This window comes from Colossoma macropomum, unplaced genomic scaffold (assembly GCF_904425465.1).
Source record: "Colossoma macropomum unplaced genomic scaffold, Colossoma_macropomum, whole genome shotgun sequence".
NCBI lineage: Eukaryota > Metazoa > Chordata > Actinopteri > Characiformes > Serrasalmidae > Colossoma > Colossoma macropomum.
Window position 1 is genome coordinate 856,385 of NW_023496020.1, and position 14,969 is coordinate 871,353.

General features: G+C 40.0%; 1 protein-coding gene across 2 annotated transcripts in view; it reads left to right on the forward strand.

The window, feature by feature from the left end:
- The first annotated feature begins 236 nt into the window (after positions 1-236).
- The window catches only part of secisbp2l (SECIS binding protein 2-like), a 33,085-nt gene continuing 18,352 nt past the window's right edge, over positions 237-14,969 (forward strand). Inside the window, exons 1-3 of one of the 2 annotated variants that reach the window (XM_036564570.1) lie at positions 237-419; positions 9,673-9,845; positions 13,750-14,074. In XM_036564570.1, coding sequence (XP_036420463.1) covers positions 399-419; positions 9,673-9,845; positions 13,750-14,074 — 519 coding nt within the window. In that variant the 5' untranslated portion in view covers positions 237-398. The remainder of the gene's footprint in view (positions 420-9,672; positions 9,846-13,749; positions 14,075-14,969) is intronic. The other variant, XM_036564571.1, reaches the window with a different exon arrangement.

Genomic DNA, 14,969 nt, shown 5'->3' on the forward strand with positions numbered 1-14,969 from the left:
CACTTCTACCTTGTCGGTCCACCTTGTAGATGCAAAGTCAGAGACGATAGCTCATCTGCTGCTGCACAGTTTGTGTTGGTCATCCTCTAGACCACTTCATCAGTGGTCACAGGACGCTGCCCACAAGGACACTGTTGGTTAGATGTTTTTGGTTCTCAGTCCAGCAGCAGCACTGCTGTGCCTAATCCACTCGCACCAGCACTGTGGTTAATTTCCAGAAGAGACTTTTATTTTGACACGGTTGGGCTGGTTACTGTGGCTCCGGTGCTTCAGTGTTCAGTGTAGCTGTAGCCGCAGCAGGAGAAGCAAGCTGTGGGTTTGTCCAGGAGCGGAGAGCTCGGTAACGGCTCTGGCTGGAGGATGAAGCGGGAACCGGGACCTTGAGGGAACGGAGAGAGATGGAGACTAACGACGGCAAGGTGAGGGATTACCGGAGAGATTAGCTGCTGAGCTAACGCTAACGCTAATACGATTGACTATCGTTACAGCTCGGCTACAGCTAACGCGGCTAACGGCTACTGTACATACTGTCATCAAAATTTACTATAAATTCCCAACAGTAGGATATTTATTTCGGCGCCACTTTAATATTAATAAAAATATAATATCGTTGGTACAGTTGCCATGTTGGTGGCACGCTGAGTAGAGCTGATATAAAGCAAAATATTCTGGTCTGTCGCTGAACAGGAACAGGCTGCGTCCACAAACACATTACAGCTACTACACACATTGTAGGCACACTCTTAAAACGGATAGGGTTCTTCAGTAAAGACAGTAGTTCTATTTAGAACCATGAGTTCTGTATAGAACCATTGGTGTGTATAAATGGTTCTTTGCATAATGAAATCGTTCTTCAGATTGATAGAAAATATGTTGTATGTATATGGTTCTATACAGAACTTTTTGAAAATGGTTCTTCAGTTATATTTACGATGTCAGGATTTTTGTGCCAAACAGTTCACCATTCATATTTTTCTACACATGACTCATGGTTCACTCAAGGAACTAATGTTAATAGACTTTTTAGGTGCGTAGACTACTTTCACTAATGATTGAGCTGTTAGTGCTGGTGTATTTACTTTGACACACTGTTGTAAGTAGTATAGTGTGCGATTTTGGACGCAGCCTAAAGATTTAGCCATAAATATGAGGTTTCTGTTGACACCACTGATACTGAACAACAGACTGAACATCATACATGCCTTAAAGGGGAATTCCACTTTCCAATTTCTGCATAATTGAGTGTCTGAGATGTAAACCATGACTACAACACAAATATAGACGTGTTATTTACTATCCAAACCACCAGTGAACCTACACGTATCTTCTGAGTTTTATATGAAAAAAATAAGGAAAACAGCAGAAAATCTGAAAATAATTCTTTGGAAACTGTTTTGCCTGACAGACCACTTTATATGTGTCCCTCCACCATGGCTGGAGTTTTAAAAATTTGCTTTAGGCCAAAACAATGTCTCAGACATCAGGCAGTGTATTCACAACCATTTCATGTAATAACTTTCTGTGAGGGAGCTTTTAGAGGTGGACGTCTGGTTCCTATCACCACCACTGTGAACAGTTCTGTCTCTAAGTTTCTTTAGAACTGAGAGTTTCACACCAAACCACTCTGAACAACTCTGTTTACATCTTAAACACATAGTTATGCAGGAATTTTGAAAAATGGGTGGAATTCCTCTTTAAGGTGTCTGAAGAGTTTGCAGTTTCTCCTGATTGACTAAAACTTAGACCTTTAGCCATAGCTCAGTCAGAGCCAGCTGCTTGGGCTCCTAGAGAGAAACTGGAGGCCAAAGCAGATGAAGCTTCTTCACAGGAAGGCCAGGCTTTGAACACAGAACTTATGGATCAGTTCTGATGAAAGTATTTCCCGAAAACAGCCACAAATGGTCATTACTAAAGAAACCGCAAGGCTGAAATGTTTTTTTCAGCTTTAGAGCTGCAGTGTTATAATGCTAATAATGTTGGTTATATTCTGTATATTTCATTCACCACGTTGAGGAGTCTATTTATTATTGAGCACACTTACTGATATATGAATCTTATGGATGCGCTGTGATGTCAGGATCATATCAGTATGGTGGATAATAATTACATTGGTTGGATGTTTATATTTGATTGATATTTTAATCTGATATTTGTTGATGTATTTGTTTACTCCACAACAGCAGAACGGTTAGGTGATGCTGTTACTGCTAGAGCTGGGCGATATGGCAAAAATGTGATATCACAATTCTTCCAGGCATTTTCATGATACATGATGTGTCACAATATCTACCTTTTCTGCCATCTGAGAAGTCTGAACAGATGAAGCAGTGCCACATTTTAAAAATACCATCAAAAACTATGAGTCTGATTATTTGTATTTAACATTTCACACATGGCACTAAATCCAATTAAGCAGGACTAATTATGCAAGTCAAACATGTGGTTGGAAAGTGTTTTTAAGTACTGATGATATCCAATATATGCTCAGAAAAGCTTACTGTGATTTATTTTATCATGATAAGGATAAATGTTGTCATATCGCCCGTCTCTACAAGCAACATTTAACAACTATATGAAAAACTATGAATACAGTGTTTCAGTATTCCACACACTACGCTGCACTAAATCCAGTTAAACTGCATGTTTGTAATGAAACAGTCATTAAAGTGCTGATGATGTCTAGTGACATAACCTATTAACGCCCTAATTACAGCGCTAAAATATCTACATTTTATTCATTTTACTGCATTTATAACTCAATAAAATTGATCTGTCCCAGTAGTTACACTCTACAGCCACAGTGCTTTACAGTGGGGTGTAAGTTTAGGCATGAGGTGAAACTGAGGTCTGATTTGCAGATGGTGGTTCAGGATGGTCTGGTGGAGGTGAAACTCCTGACCTGTGGTATTTCTGACATTTGCATTTTGGCTGCTGCCAGTTTAGTCACACCACGGAGTGACAGCGCTGGTTTTACTGCATTCACGACCGCATTCCACTCATGCTTCTCCCTCTGTGCCGTAACACTAACCTCCTCTTAAGTTTTCCGTGTCATTTTCTCGAAAACTCTCCAATCTCATTCACCAGTTCCTCATGCTCTGTTTCCATCCATGACGTAATTGTTTATTTTATTCTAGTTCGCTCAAATGCTTGCTAAATGTACAGAGATATAAGTTTTATTTTCCAGTTTGTTTTTTTTAGAACCATTGTCAAAGAAAGACACAAGACACAGTCCATACTAGGGCTGCTCGATTATGGCAAAAATCATAATCACGATAATTTTTGGTCAATACTGTGATGATGATTATTTAACATGATTACTCACTGACTTTGGAAACATCAGGCATTTATTGAACTATTATTAAAAAAATAATGAATGTATGACTATGTATGTGTATATATATAAATGAGATAAAAATATTGCAAGTAAATAAGCTCAACTGTCTTGTAGTGCATTTCCACAATGTATAGAAAACTACTGAACACATGTGAAAATAATAAATAAAAATAAATTCAACCAAAATAATTGAGAAGAGTTTGGGCTTTTAGGGAGGCGTGTAAGCGCACCACTGTGAAGGAAAGATTTATAACACGAGACAAAACGAGAGCATCATTGAGAAACAGAATGCAGCTCAGTAACTGTTTTATCTCAATTATCTTGTTTTCATTGTCATTGGAAACCAAAACCGTAGCTGAATATAAAATTGGATTAATCGTTCAGCCCTAAACCTGTACCATATAGGGCAAACAGTGTAGGCTTTTTAGTTGTTATTGTGATGTTGGCTTTTGATATTACAGAAGGCGGCAATATGCAAATGAGCCTCTAATCACTCACAGTGCCTACTGTATGCTGTGAGCATCCGGACCAATCACAGCTCCAGGCACAGAAGTGTACTGGAGTGTGAATGTATGTGCAAAATGCGCAAAATATGTGCATTTTTTTAGAGCTAGTTTCAGTAAATAGTGGAATGCATTTCAGTTCAAGCATGTCTCAGTCAGTGTTTAACAGTCTATCACACTACCAGTATTTTTATCATGTATTGCAGTGTGGTACAGGCCCCTCACCACTGAATTTAATTTTTATATATATTTTAAAGACATTTAGTGCCTATTCCTGTTACCCCGTTGCCCTCGTTCAGCTTGACAATGAAGCCTTTATTTCCCACAACTGACAGAGTTGAGGAGAGAAAAGAGCTGAAAGGACAAAAGGCCGCTTCTTCACCCCCCCCACCTCCTCAAACACATCCAGCATCCAACATCATACATCACACATCACCCCACTGCCCTTCACATCTGTACCACCATACACACACACACTGCTGCCTCTGTAAGAGTGATGTAAATCTCTGACCTCACAGTTCAATTCAATTGCGGTTCTTTAGAAAATGATTCACTGAATCATGATTTTGCCACACTTTTGATTTGAATCAGTTCAGTTATACTGGAACGATTCAGAATTATGTTTAAAAATACACTGAATACTCATATATAGCTGGAGCAGCTGTGTACAGTAAACTCAATACAGCAAGATTTATTTTCTCAGCACGTTCACTTTCACAGAGTGCAGCATTTCAGTAAAGCCCAAACAAATATTTCAGTTTAAAAATGTTAAATAAGGAGAACATACCTAATTAACTAGTGTTAATGATTTAACACATTGATTCAATTATGATTCTTTAGGAAAAAATTGAGATTAGATGTCGTGATTCTTCAAGAATCACTTTAGCGATTTGATTTCGTTATGATTCTTTAAGTAATAATTCAATGATTTGATTGTGTCATAATTATTTTATAGTCAATTCAGCAATTTGTTTCAATTGTGATTCTTTAGGAAACACTTCAACAGTGATTGAATTATTTAGTTAAGAATAAATAACGATGATTTAAGAAACATTTTTACGATTTGATTCCATTATGATTCTCTAAGAAATAAGTCAGAGATGTGGTTTCGTCATGATTAGTTAACTGTCAATGCATCAATTTGATTCAATTTTGATTCTTTAGCAAACAATTCAACAGTGCAGCTCAGTTAGAGTTCTTTAGGAAAAGATTCAGTAATGTGAGTCAGTCATGATTCTTTAAGATTCACCAGTTCAATTAAAGTATGATTCTTTAGGAAAAGATTCACTGATTTAATTGTATTATGATGCTTTAGAACACATTTTTGCGATTTGATTTACTTTTAATTCTTTAAGAAATAATTCGGAGGTTTGATGTAGTTATGATTGTTTAACAATCAGTTCAGTGATTTGATTCAGTTGTGATTCTTTAAGATGTCTCTGTCTCTAAACACACACTGTCCCAGCTCTGATTTCACTCTCGTTGTGTAATTAGCTTATCTGCTGCTGTTCTTTCTCCCTCTGTGAGGCTAATCCTGAACCGCGACTATTTTAACACGACTCTAAAGCTCAGAGGTGTCAGTGGAGATGCACTGAGCTCATTTAGACCACCAGAGCCCTGCCGTTTCCCCCTTAGTTTGGTTTTTCATCATTATGCTTAAAGGAGAATTCCACTGATTTTTCAAAATTCCCCCATAATTGAGTGTGTCAGCTGTAAACAGAGTGATTCAGAGTGGTTTGGTGTGAAATGGTTCAGATTTGTTTACAGTGGTGGCGATAGGAACCAGGGGTCGCCATGACTACAACAAAAATATAGACATTTTATTTACTATCCAAAACCACCAGTGATCCTACACGTGTCTTCCGAGTTTTATATGGAATGTTGATGATGGAAAATAGTGGGAATCTTTGGGTACTATTTTGCCTCACAGCGCCCAGCATTTATCCCTCCACCATGACTGTATTTTCTTAAAACATAAAAATCATAAAACAATGTCTCAGACATTACATTTAATGTAATAACTTTCAGTGAGGGAGCTTTTAGATGTGGATGTCTGGTTCCCATCACCAGCACTGTGAACAATTCTGACTCTGTAAGTTTCTCTAGAGCAGAGCGTTTCACACCAAATGACTGTAAACAACTTCTTTTTTAGAAAAATGGGTGGCGTTCCCCTGTTAAGCTGTGCTTATGTCCATATTTATAAATGTCAATATGTCGTACAGTGTCAGTGTGATTATGAGGGCTTCTGGGGTGTTCTGGAGTGTTCTGAGGTGTTGTTAGATGTTCTTAGGTGTTCTGAGGTTTTCTTAGATGTTCTGAGGTTTTCTTAGATGTTCTTAGATGTGTTCTTAAATGTTCCTGCTGCAGCAGTTCAGTCCTCATTTCCTTACTGTACAGAACACAGACAGTGAGTGAGGTGGTCAGGGATGGGGTGATGGAGAGACTCGGCCCACCGTCCACTGCTGAACAATGACCATCTGTCCACACACACACACACAGACACACACAGACACACGCACTCTGTCCATTCACAGCCACACTTGACCTTTGACCTTTATGCATTCTCAAATCTCATCTTTTCTTTCTGCTTTAGTTCAGACACACACACACACACACACACACAGAAGGGAAGTGTGTGTGGGGTGGCGGGCATGTGCAGTGAGACAGTGAGGCTTTCTGTGTCTCTCGCCCACTTTCACTCAGCTCCTGCTAGTTTCTCTCTCTCTCTCTCTCTCTCTCTCTCTCTCTCTCTCTCTCTCTCTCTCTCTCTCTCTCTTCCTTCTTCTTTCTTTCTTTATTTCTTTTTTTCTTTCTTAAGGTCTTTCTCATGCACTCTCCTTCTTCTCTCGTTATTTCTTTTTCTTTCTGTCTACATTTTCTGCTTCTTTCTTTCTTTCTTTCTTTCTTTCTTTTGTTTCTACTCTCTTTTCCTCTTTCTGTTTTGTCCCTCTCTTTATTTCTTCACTCTCCTTTTCTCTCCCTCTTTTGCTCTCATTTTTTTCTTTGCCTCTATCACTTCAATCCTCTCTGTTTCAGTCTCTTACTCTTTTACTCTCTCTCTCTCTCTCTCTCTCTCTCTCTCTCTCTCTCTCTCTCTCTCATTGTCTTTTATTGTAGTCAAACACTCAATTAGCATATACCCTCAGTGGGACAGAGTGGCGTGGCCTCTGAGTTTCGGCGTCTTCAGAGTTAAACTGTGGTTCTTCTGATCTGCGCTGTATTAGTGAGTTTTTGGTATCAGGGTGGCTCTCTGAGTGTTTTCTTTCTGTGATGGGTGGAAGCACGCGGTGAAACTTCATATTATTGGTTAATTTTATTTTGCCCCGCCCACTGGTGCACAGTGATGTCATTAAAGTCATACAGTGATGTAGAGGTGAGATTGAAGTCATGACATTTAGATCGAAGATTACAGGAAAACGAGGACTCAGTGTTTAAATGATGTGAGGGTTTGTAGAGTTTACCGTGTGTTCTCTGCATCAGTAGAGCTGCTGTTATTAAAGAACTCTTCAGATATACTCTTCAGATATACTAGATGTTCCAGAAGCCACAGTATCTAGGTAGTCGATTTGCTGAGGTTCTGTTGACTTTGACACCAAAAAAAAACAAGTCAGAAAAATGGCAGGCATGTAAAATACGGTTTTATCTTTCAGATTATCAGTTATCAGATGTCTTAGATCCTTATCAGTATTAATATCGTAACATGTGCTTATCTTACAGGCCCTACACTGTTAAAGATGGTTCTTCAAGGGTTCTTTAGTAAAGAAAATGGTTCTATATAGAACCATGAACACTCAAAGAACCATTGGCATGCTTAAATCTGGTTCTTCAATTTGAAGGAGAATGTGTTGTATATAGTTATATGTAGCACCAAAAAGGGTTCGATGTGAAGGTTGCAAAAATAGAAGAACCCTTTTTGGTGCTATATAGAACCATATACAACACATTCTCCATCAATCTGAAGAACCGTTTCACCATGTATCATGCAAATGGTTATTTTGTGGTCCTGTGTAGAACCACTGTATTTTCTATAGAACCCTTGAGGATCCATCTTTTCTAAGAGTGTAGCGTGCAGTGATCGTTTAATGTAAGTTGAACGTGCTGCTAGACTGTGAAGGGTTAAACAATGAGCAGGTAGTGTTCCTGCTGTAGGTTGGCTGTGCTGTTCCAGGTGAGAGCTGGTCTTACCTGTGCAGGTATCTGCGGGTGTCTGTGTAATTGTGTAATGATCTCCAGCTTGTATCTCTCTGGCTGCAGGTCCAGCTGGCCTTCCTCATTGTGGACGATCTTATCTTATCATTGCAGGTTCAGGGAATTACAACACCATTTCCAAAAAAAGTGAATGAAAAGAAAAATGCAGTGATGTGCAAATCATTTAAATCCTGTATGTATTTGAAAGTAATACAAAGACAACATATCAAACACTGAAAGTTTTATTTTTTTTTTAAAATACATGCCCATTTTAAATTTGATGGCAGCAACACGTTCCAAAAAAATTGGCGTGTTTACCACTGTGTTACATCACATCTTCTTTTAACAACACTCGATAAGCGTTTTGGAACTGAGGAGACTAATTGATGTACTTTCGAAAGTGAAATGTTTTCCCATTCTTATTTGATATAGGTTTTCAGCTGCTCAACAATTTGGGGTATCCTTTGTTGTATTTCTCGTTTCATAATGTGCCATGTTTTCAGTGGGTGACAGGTCTGATCTGCAGGCAGGCCAGTTTAGCAAACAGACTCTTTTACTACAGAGCCATGCTGTTGTAATACATGCAGAATGTAGTTTGACATTGTCCTGCTGAAATCATCAAGGCCTTCCCTGAAAAAGACGTCGTCTGGATGGCAGAATATGTTGCCAAAACCTGTATGTATCGTTCAGCATTTATGTTGCCTTCACAGATGTGCAGGTGACCCATGTCATGTGCACTAATGGAGTCCAATACCATCACGGATGCTGGCTTTTGAACTGTGAGCTGATAACAAGCCTGATAGTCTTTAGCCGGGAGGACACAGTGTCCGTGATTTCCAAAAATAATTTGAAATTTGAAAAATCAAGAATTGGGTTACCCTACCCTTAGATGTGAATGCACAAAACGGAGGGGTAAGGCTGAGTGGTAGGGGCGAGGGGTGAAATGCATTTGGGCCTATAAAGTGCACTGACCAACTGCATGTTTCATTATGAAGAGACCAAAATTAGTCCTGTTTAACTAATTTTTTTAATTTGGTAATTTAATTTTAATCAATTTTGTGCCAAATATTGAATAAAAATCATTGTCGTTGTCAAAAATCATTTTTGATAGTATTTTAGTACCAACTTAACTCCAAGTTTTCTCCTTGGCTAGCTCAGCTCTTCAGACTCTTTTCCTTCACAGTGTCGGACAGCCAGGACGCTGTAAAAGCTCACAGTGTTTAGTTTCTGTTCGGCGTGGCTATATTTTATCTGTCAGATTGCCTAATTAGCTATCACTGTGCAAACAGTGGCTCTCTGAACACCACAGTCTTCACTGCGCTGACTGGTGGGATGTCAACAATGTGGCAGCGGTAACAAGTGTGACATCAGTTGAACACTATCAAATCTGTTGTGACCAAGGTGCTCTTATTGTGCTATTTTCTTGCCTATGGACTCTTACTGTGTTCTTTTGCTTCATATCCGGGCCTTTACGATAATGATATAGTATTCATACAGTAATGATACAGTATCATCCTATTGCCCACCCCTAATGCCCATCCCTAGTTCATTTATAGCCCTTTGATGTCATTCCTGGATCGACACACTGGCGATGACAGTGTTTTTCTTGCCGCTCATGGTGTATGTTTCTACGTGTATGTGTTGCAGGATGTGAAGTTGTCGGCCGAGGTCGAGCCGTTTATTCCCCAGAAGAAAGGAGTGGACTCCAGCCTGCTGAGCATGAGTGTGTGTGGAGAGGGCGGCGGGGGGGCTGAGCCAACTCCAATCCCGTCATACCTCATCACTTGCTACCCCTTCGTACAGGAGAACCAACCCAACAGGTACATACACACACACAGAAAGCATGTGCTGATCCATTCTGGAGGATCAGCATCGGAGCTGATCCGGTCATATTTTAATCAGTCAGAACCAGTTTTAACATCTGCGTTCTTTCGTTATGCTTATGGCACACCTGTAACGGTGGCGTAAACAGAGCGCAGTGCGGTTAAAGCTTCTCGTGCGCTTGTGGCTGCTACTGTGCAAAAGCAATGGTCGAGTTTTCATGGGAGCGTAAGGAATTCAGAAAAGAAGGAGCTGTTTGGCATTCAGGCTGATGTCACATATGCCTAACGGCACTTGCCTCCCAATTAATGTAGAATTTTGGGCTATTTTGACTTTTTGATTACTTTTGATTTTACCTTTATATACCACATTAAAAATGTTTATTATGCCAACATTTGATTACCCCAACATCTTATATGATTTGACAATTTTTTTTTCTCTTTGACAAACTGTGTCAATACATTGGACCCAGAAAACCCAGAAAACGCATAAAATCGGATTTGAAAATGATTGACATTTTTTTCCTGTTTCTTCGTTTGACAAATAATGATGACAATATTAAGATTAATAATACTTACTTTCATGCACACGTGAATATGATTTTTGACAGCAAGTGCTTAACGTGATTTTGTTTTTTATGCTGTGACGTCTGGATGACACACATGATTTAGTGACTCGTGAGGGTTAAAGCACACAAAGTTTGAGCGGTAATGGTTGAGTTGGGCAGTGTTTTCATTTTTTTGTATTCATTTGTCACGTTGGAAAAATACAGAAAAATATCAGCTGTTGATAGTTAAAGCCATTTTTGTGATACACAATACACATCACAATATTCTGCCATTTAAAAACTGCCATCAAAAACGCAGTGATTTTTATTCAAAATTTCACAAGCTGCATTACACTAAATCTAGTTAAACAGCTTTTTGTAATGTAGCAATGTGATATCCACACTATACTCCGAAAAGCACATTATAATAATATTGATATCATCTTATCTATCCAAACTTCAGCACATTTTGTCAGCGAAGGACTTTAAATGGAACAGCTATTAATAATGTGTTGAAAATATTACAAATAAACAAATTATAGCTGAGTTTATTTGAAAAGCAAAATAAATGCAGTCAGCTGGGTTTCTACTATGAGAACACCATAGCCACCTACTGGATACATTTTTAACTGCAGTAGCGAGCCTGTTTAAAGTTATTGTTAGTTATACAAAGGTAAATGTTATTGTTATTTTGAGAATGAGTATTTGAATATCTGAAACCTGTGAAATACTGCTTAGGGCGCAGCGCTGCACAGTGTTTTATCCTCACCGTGATAAATGACGTTTATCTCAGTGTGATCCTTCTCAGCGGAGATATTTATTGAATTACAGTGAGTGATTTGGACTGTAAGTCTGAATTACTGTGCTGAATCTGTGTGAAAGAGATCTTCAGCACATCCTGCCTGTTTCCTTCCTGTTCAGTTTCAATAGCAGGAAGTTTTTCACTGCTAGTGTGTGTGGTTCTGTGTGTAAGGTGCTTTCTCAAAGAGCTGGTCGTCACACGGTTTACTCTACAGGTGACGTAATAACAGGGCAGGGTGTCGTTGGAAAAGTTTCGATTCAGATATGGAGTAGGGTTGGCCGATATGGCTTCTTGATGCATGATGTAAATAAATGAAATAGAACCTGTAGTGCCACATATAAAAATGCTGTGATGATGATGATGATAAAAATGAAGCTAAATCCAATTAAACAGGCCTAATTATGCTCACTTTGTATTGAAATGGATGGGGAGGAGTGAGAAGGAGAGCTGTGGTCCTTCTCAGAGCAGGGAGCGGAGAAGTTAGGAGGGATAAGTGGGGAGCTCCTACCCCCAGGCACGCCGAGGGGTGACGCTTCACCAGCAGACTCCTGACCATCCACAGCTACCTACCTGCCACTCCCGCCAGCTGGCCAGGTACAGGTGGACGAGGGTCTTGATGGCTTCTTCCTCTGGCATGAAGGCACCTATGCAGCAGGGCCTGTGCTACCCCGAGTACAGGAAGGACACTGGCGACAGGGTTGAGGGTTGCAGCAGCCATTTTTCTTTATTTTCCACACACAAAACACAAACAAAATCTCACTAAATCAAAACTGGTCACCACTCCATGACTACTGTACTTTTCTCAAACTTCATCTTTTTAGCTCGTCAGTTTGTTGCTGCTGCTGCTGCTCATCCCTCTCCTCTCTCTGTTCCCTCTCTGCTCTTTTTAAAGGTGCTCATGTTTCTGCCACCAGATCAGCATCAGCTGGCTCTCATTAAGGGCAGCCTGAGCTCCTGAGCTGAGACGGAAGAAGAGCACGTTGCCCTGCCTCCTCATTACTGCCCCCGCTCCCCAGCTTTGCCGCGGGATTGAAAGTGAGGCATAGTCTAGCGGCCTCATTATGGAACAGGAGGCAGGGCCCAGGAGGCAAAGTTCGGGACTCGCGTGCTTTTGTTCATGCCTCTTATCGTCTTCCCGCTGTCACTCGTGGCTTTCGTCAGTGTGCAAGGCTCGGGCACCACCTTCCCGCCCTCCCTCATGGCCGTCGTTGGGGCCTGTGGGTCGGCGACTGGCACAGTTACTTTTTTATACAGCTGCACCAACTAATTGACATTATTAGTCATGTCGATTGTAAAAAATTGTTGGAAGTGAATCACGATATTGATTAGCTGACAGTGTTAAGCCATCATCTGTCCCGCGTTGCCCTCGCTGACTGAAAGAACAGTATAGTGAGTGAAAGTGGACTTAAGACTGACGATGTTTTTGTATAGATTTCTGTCTTGTTTTCTTTTTTATGTCGAATTTGTTGGGTCTCGGGGGCTAATAGTGTCGTAAAAACGCAGACACAGTCATAGCACACACACTCATCCAGCAAGAATGATACAATCAGTACGTGGATTCACGAAAGTGTCTTAAGAAAGAAAATCTTCTTAAATGTGTGTTTATTCTTAACTTTATTCTTAAGAAAAAAGTTGTTATTCATCAAATAAATTCTTAAGAATTCTCTTATTTTCTATTCTTAACTGTTTTCTTAAGAATAATTCTAAAAACAAGTGTTGAAAATATTATGTTCTTAAATGTTTTCCAAACATTGTGAAAGCCTAACATTCGTCTCAGGCTGTAAGAAGTGATGGGGTCAGCATATAAATTTATCTCGGATGCTGCCTCTGCTGCTCCTCATCCTTGTCCGTCACCCCACAATTATCGTATTTTCCAATTGTCTGTTTCTTCCTCCATCATCTCTAGATCTTGTTTAATAAAATGTTTTAATCTTTCTTAAAAAATTTTGCTCCTCTGAGTGATTAAACAGTTAATACAAATTCAGAATGAATCTTGTGTTGTTTATAGTACGTGGTAAATGCAACGTAGCCAACATAAGAAAACATTGAAGATTTTCTTTAAAAAATCTTAAGGAATATTCAACAACAATGTTTTTTTTTGAGAATCGCATTTAAGAACATTCTTATGAATTTCTTATTGTTTGTCTTAAGAACTTTTGCAAGTTTTTTCTTAAGAAAGCTTTTGTGAATCTAGTCCCAGACTCTGATATAGCTCTCAGAGGATTCTTCACCTTAATGAGGCGAGACTTATCAGATCTGGATTGTGTGTGATTGTAATTCAGGGCAGAGAAACAGTTCAGAGTTCAGCAGAGCAGTAAGAACTCAGCCTGAGCTCATTCACAGCCAGAGGAGTTTCCTTCACTACATTAACGCCCATATACGCATTTGTATATAATCAGATTACAACTCTTTTCTTTTCATAAACATTGATATTTTTCCCCTAAACTCAGTAACAAATCTGAATTGTCATTCTCTCTGTTCTCTCTCTCTCTCTCTGTTCTCTCTCTCCCTCTCTCTCTCTCTCTCTCTCTCTCTCTCTCTCTCTCTCTCTCAGTAGGCAGTTGCCGGTATATAATGGGGATCTGCGCTGGCAGCAGCCTGGTACTGCCCCCGGTGGTCCTTACCTGGCGTACCCCATCCTGTCCTCCCCGCAGCCCCCCGTCTCTAACGACTACACTTACTACCAGATTATGCCGGCTCCCTGTCCCCCCGTCATGGGCTTCTATCAGCCCTTCCCCAGCCCATACGCCGGACCCCTGCAGCCCAGCGTGGTCAACCCCGTAACAGATGGCTGTGAGAGACCCCCCCCACAAACCCAGCCCTTTGGAATGGCCGCTCAGAGAGGGAGGGGCATGGGGCGAGCCCCCGTATTGCCCAAGGTACGAATACACACCACACGCACTGGACAGTGTGTAAAAGTTATGTTTATTATCGAAGTTATGTTTATTGTTATGTTGCTTGCCAACGATAGCCTACAGCTAAGAAATGACATTGCTTGTTATTATCTTTATTATTAATATTAATTTGTATAAAATATATAATATAATTGTATATTAACCAGTCATCATAACCATACTGATTGGTCAGTGATTTTGCACATCTTACATTCTTGAATTATACTCCAGTGTGTGACAGTCATAAAGCAATGATTTCAGTTACAAAAAAGGCCCCCAGTTGTCCCCTTTACCTAAACTATATTGATCAGTCAAGACATGTTTGGTGTCTGAAGTTTGCTACTTTAGCTTTAGCACTGGAGCTATGAGGCTAATGTAGCTGACGGGTAATGGAAGTGTTTGCCCCAACAGTCAGCACGGTACTAACTGCATGTCGACATCACACACTCGCTTCCGTTGTCTTCTGTTTGGCAGCTTCTTATTTTAATTTTCTGATCCACCTTAAATGGGGCGACAGTTACCAGAGATGATATAAAGGAAGAGGAGACGGTCAGTGGTTGAAATATGAATGGGAAAGCTCGTAACGCTCAACATGGCGTCTGTTTGTGAGAAAGTCACGCCTTCAGTAAAAAGAGCCAATCAGCTTTCTGGTTATGCTGCTAGCAGGGAATGCCTCCTTCTTGTTGTGGAGATCTGTGCAGGCGCAGTAGCAACCCGAAAATCACTTTTTTGTGCATATCTGAGCCAAATGCTACAAACTATATATGAGGGTTTTTGTCATATTTTATCAGTGATTTCAATTCTGTTGCAAAGATGGCTGAATGAACAGACTTTCCTTTAAGGACTTTGCGGTTAGAGGCGCCAGAATGTAACTGCTGCA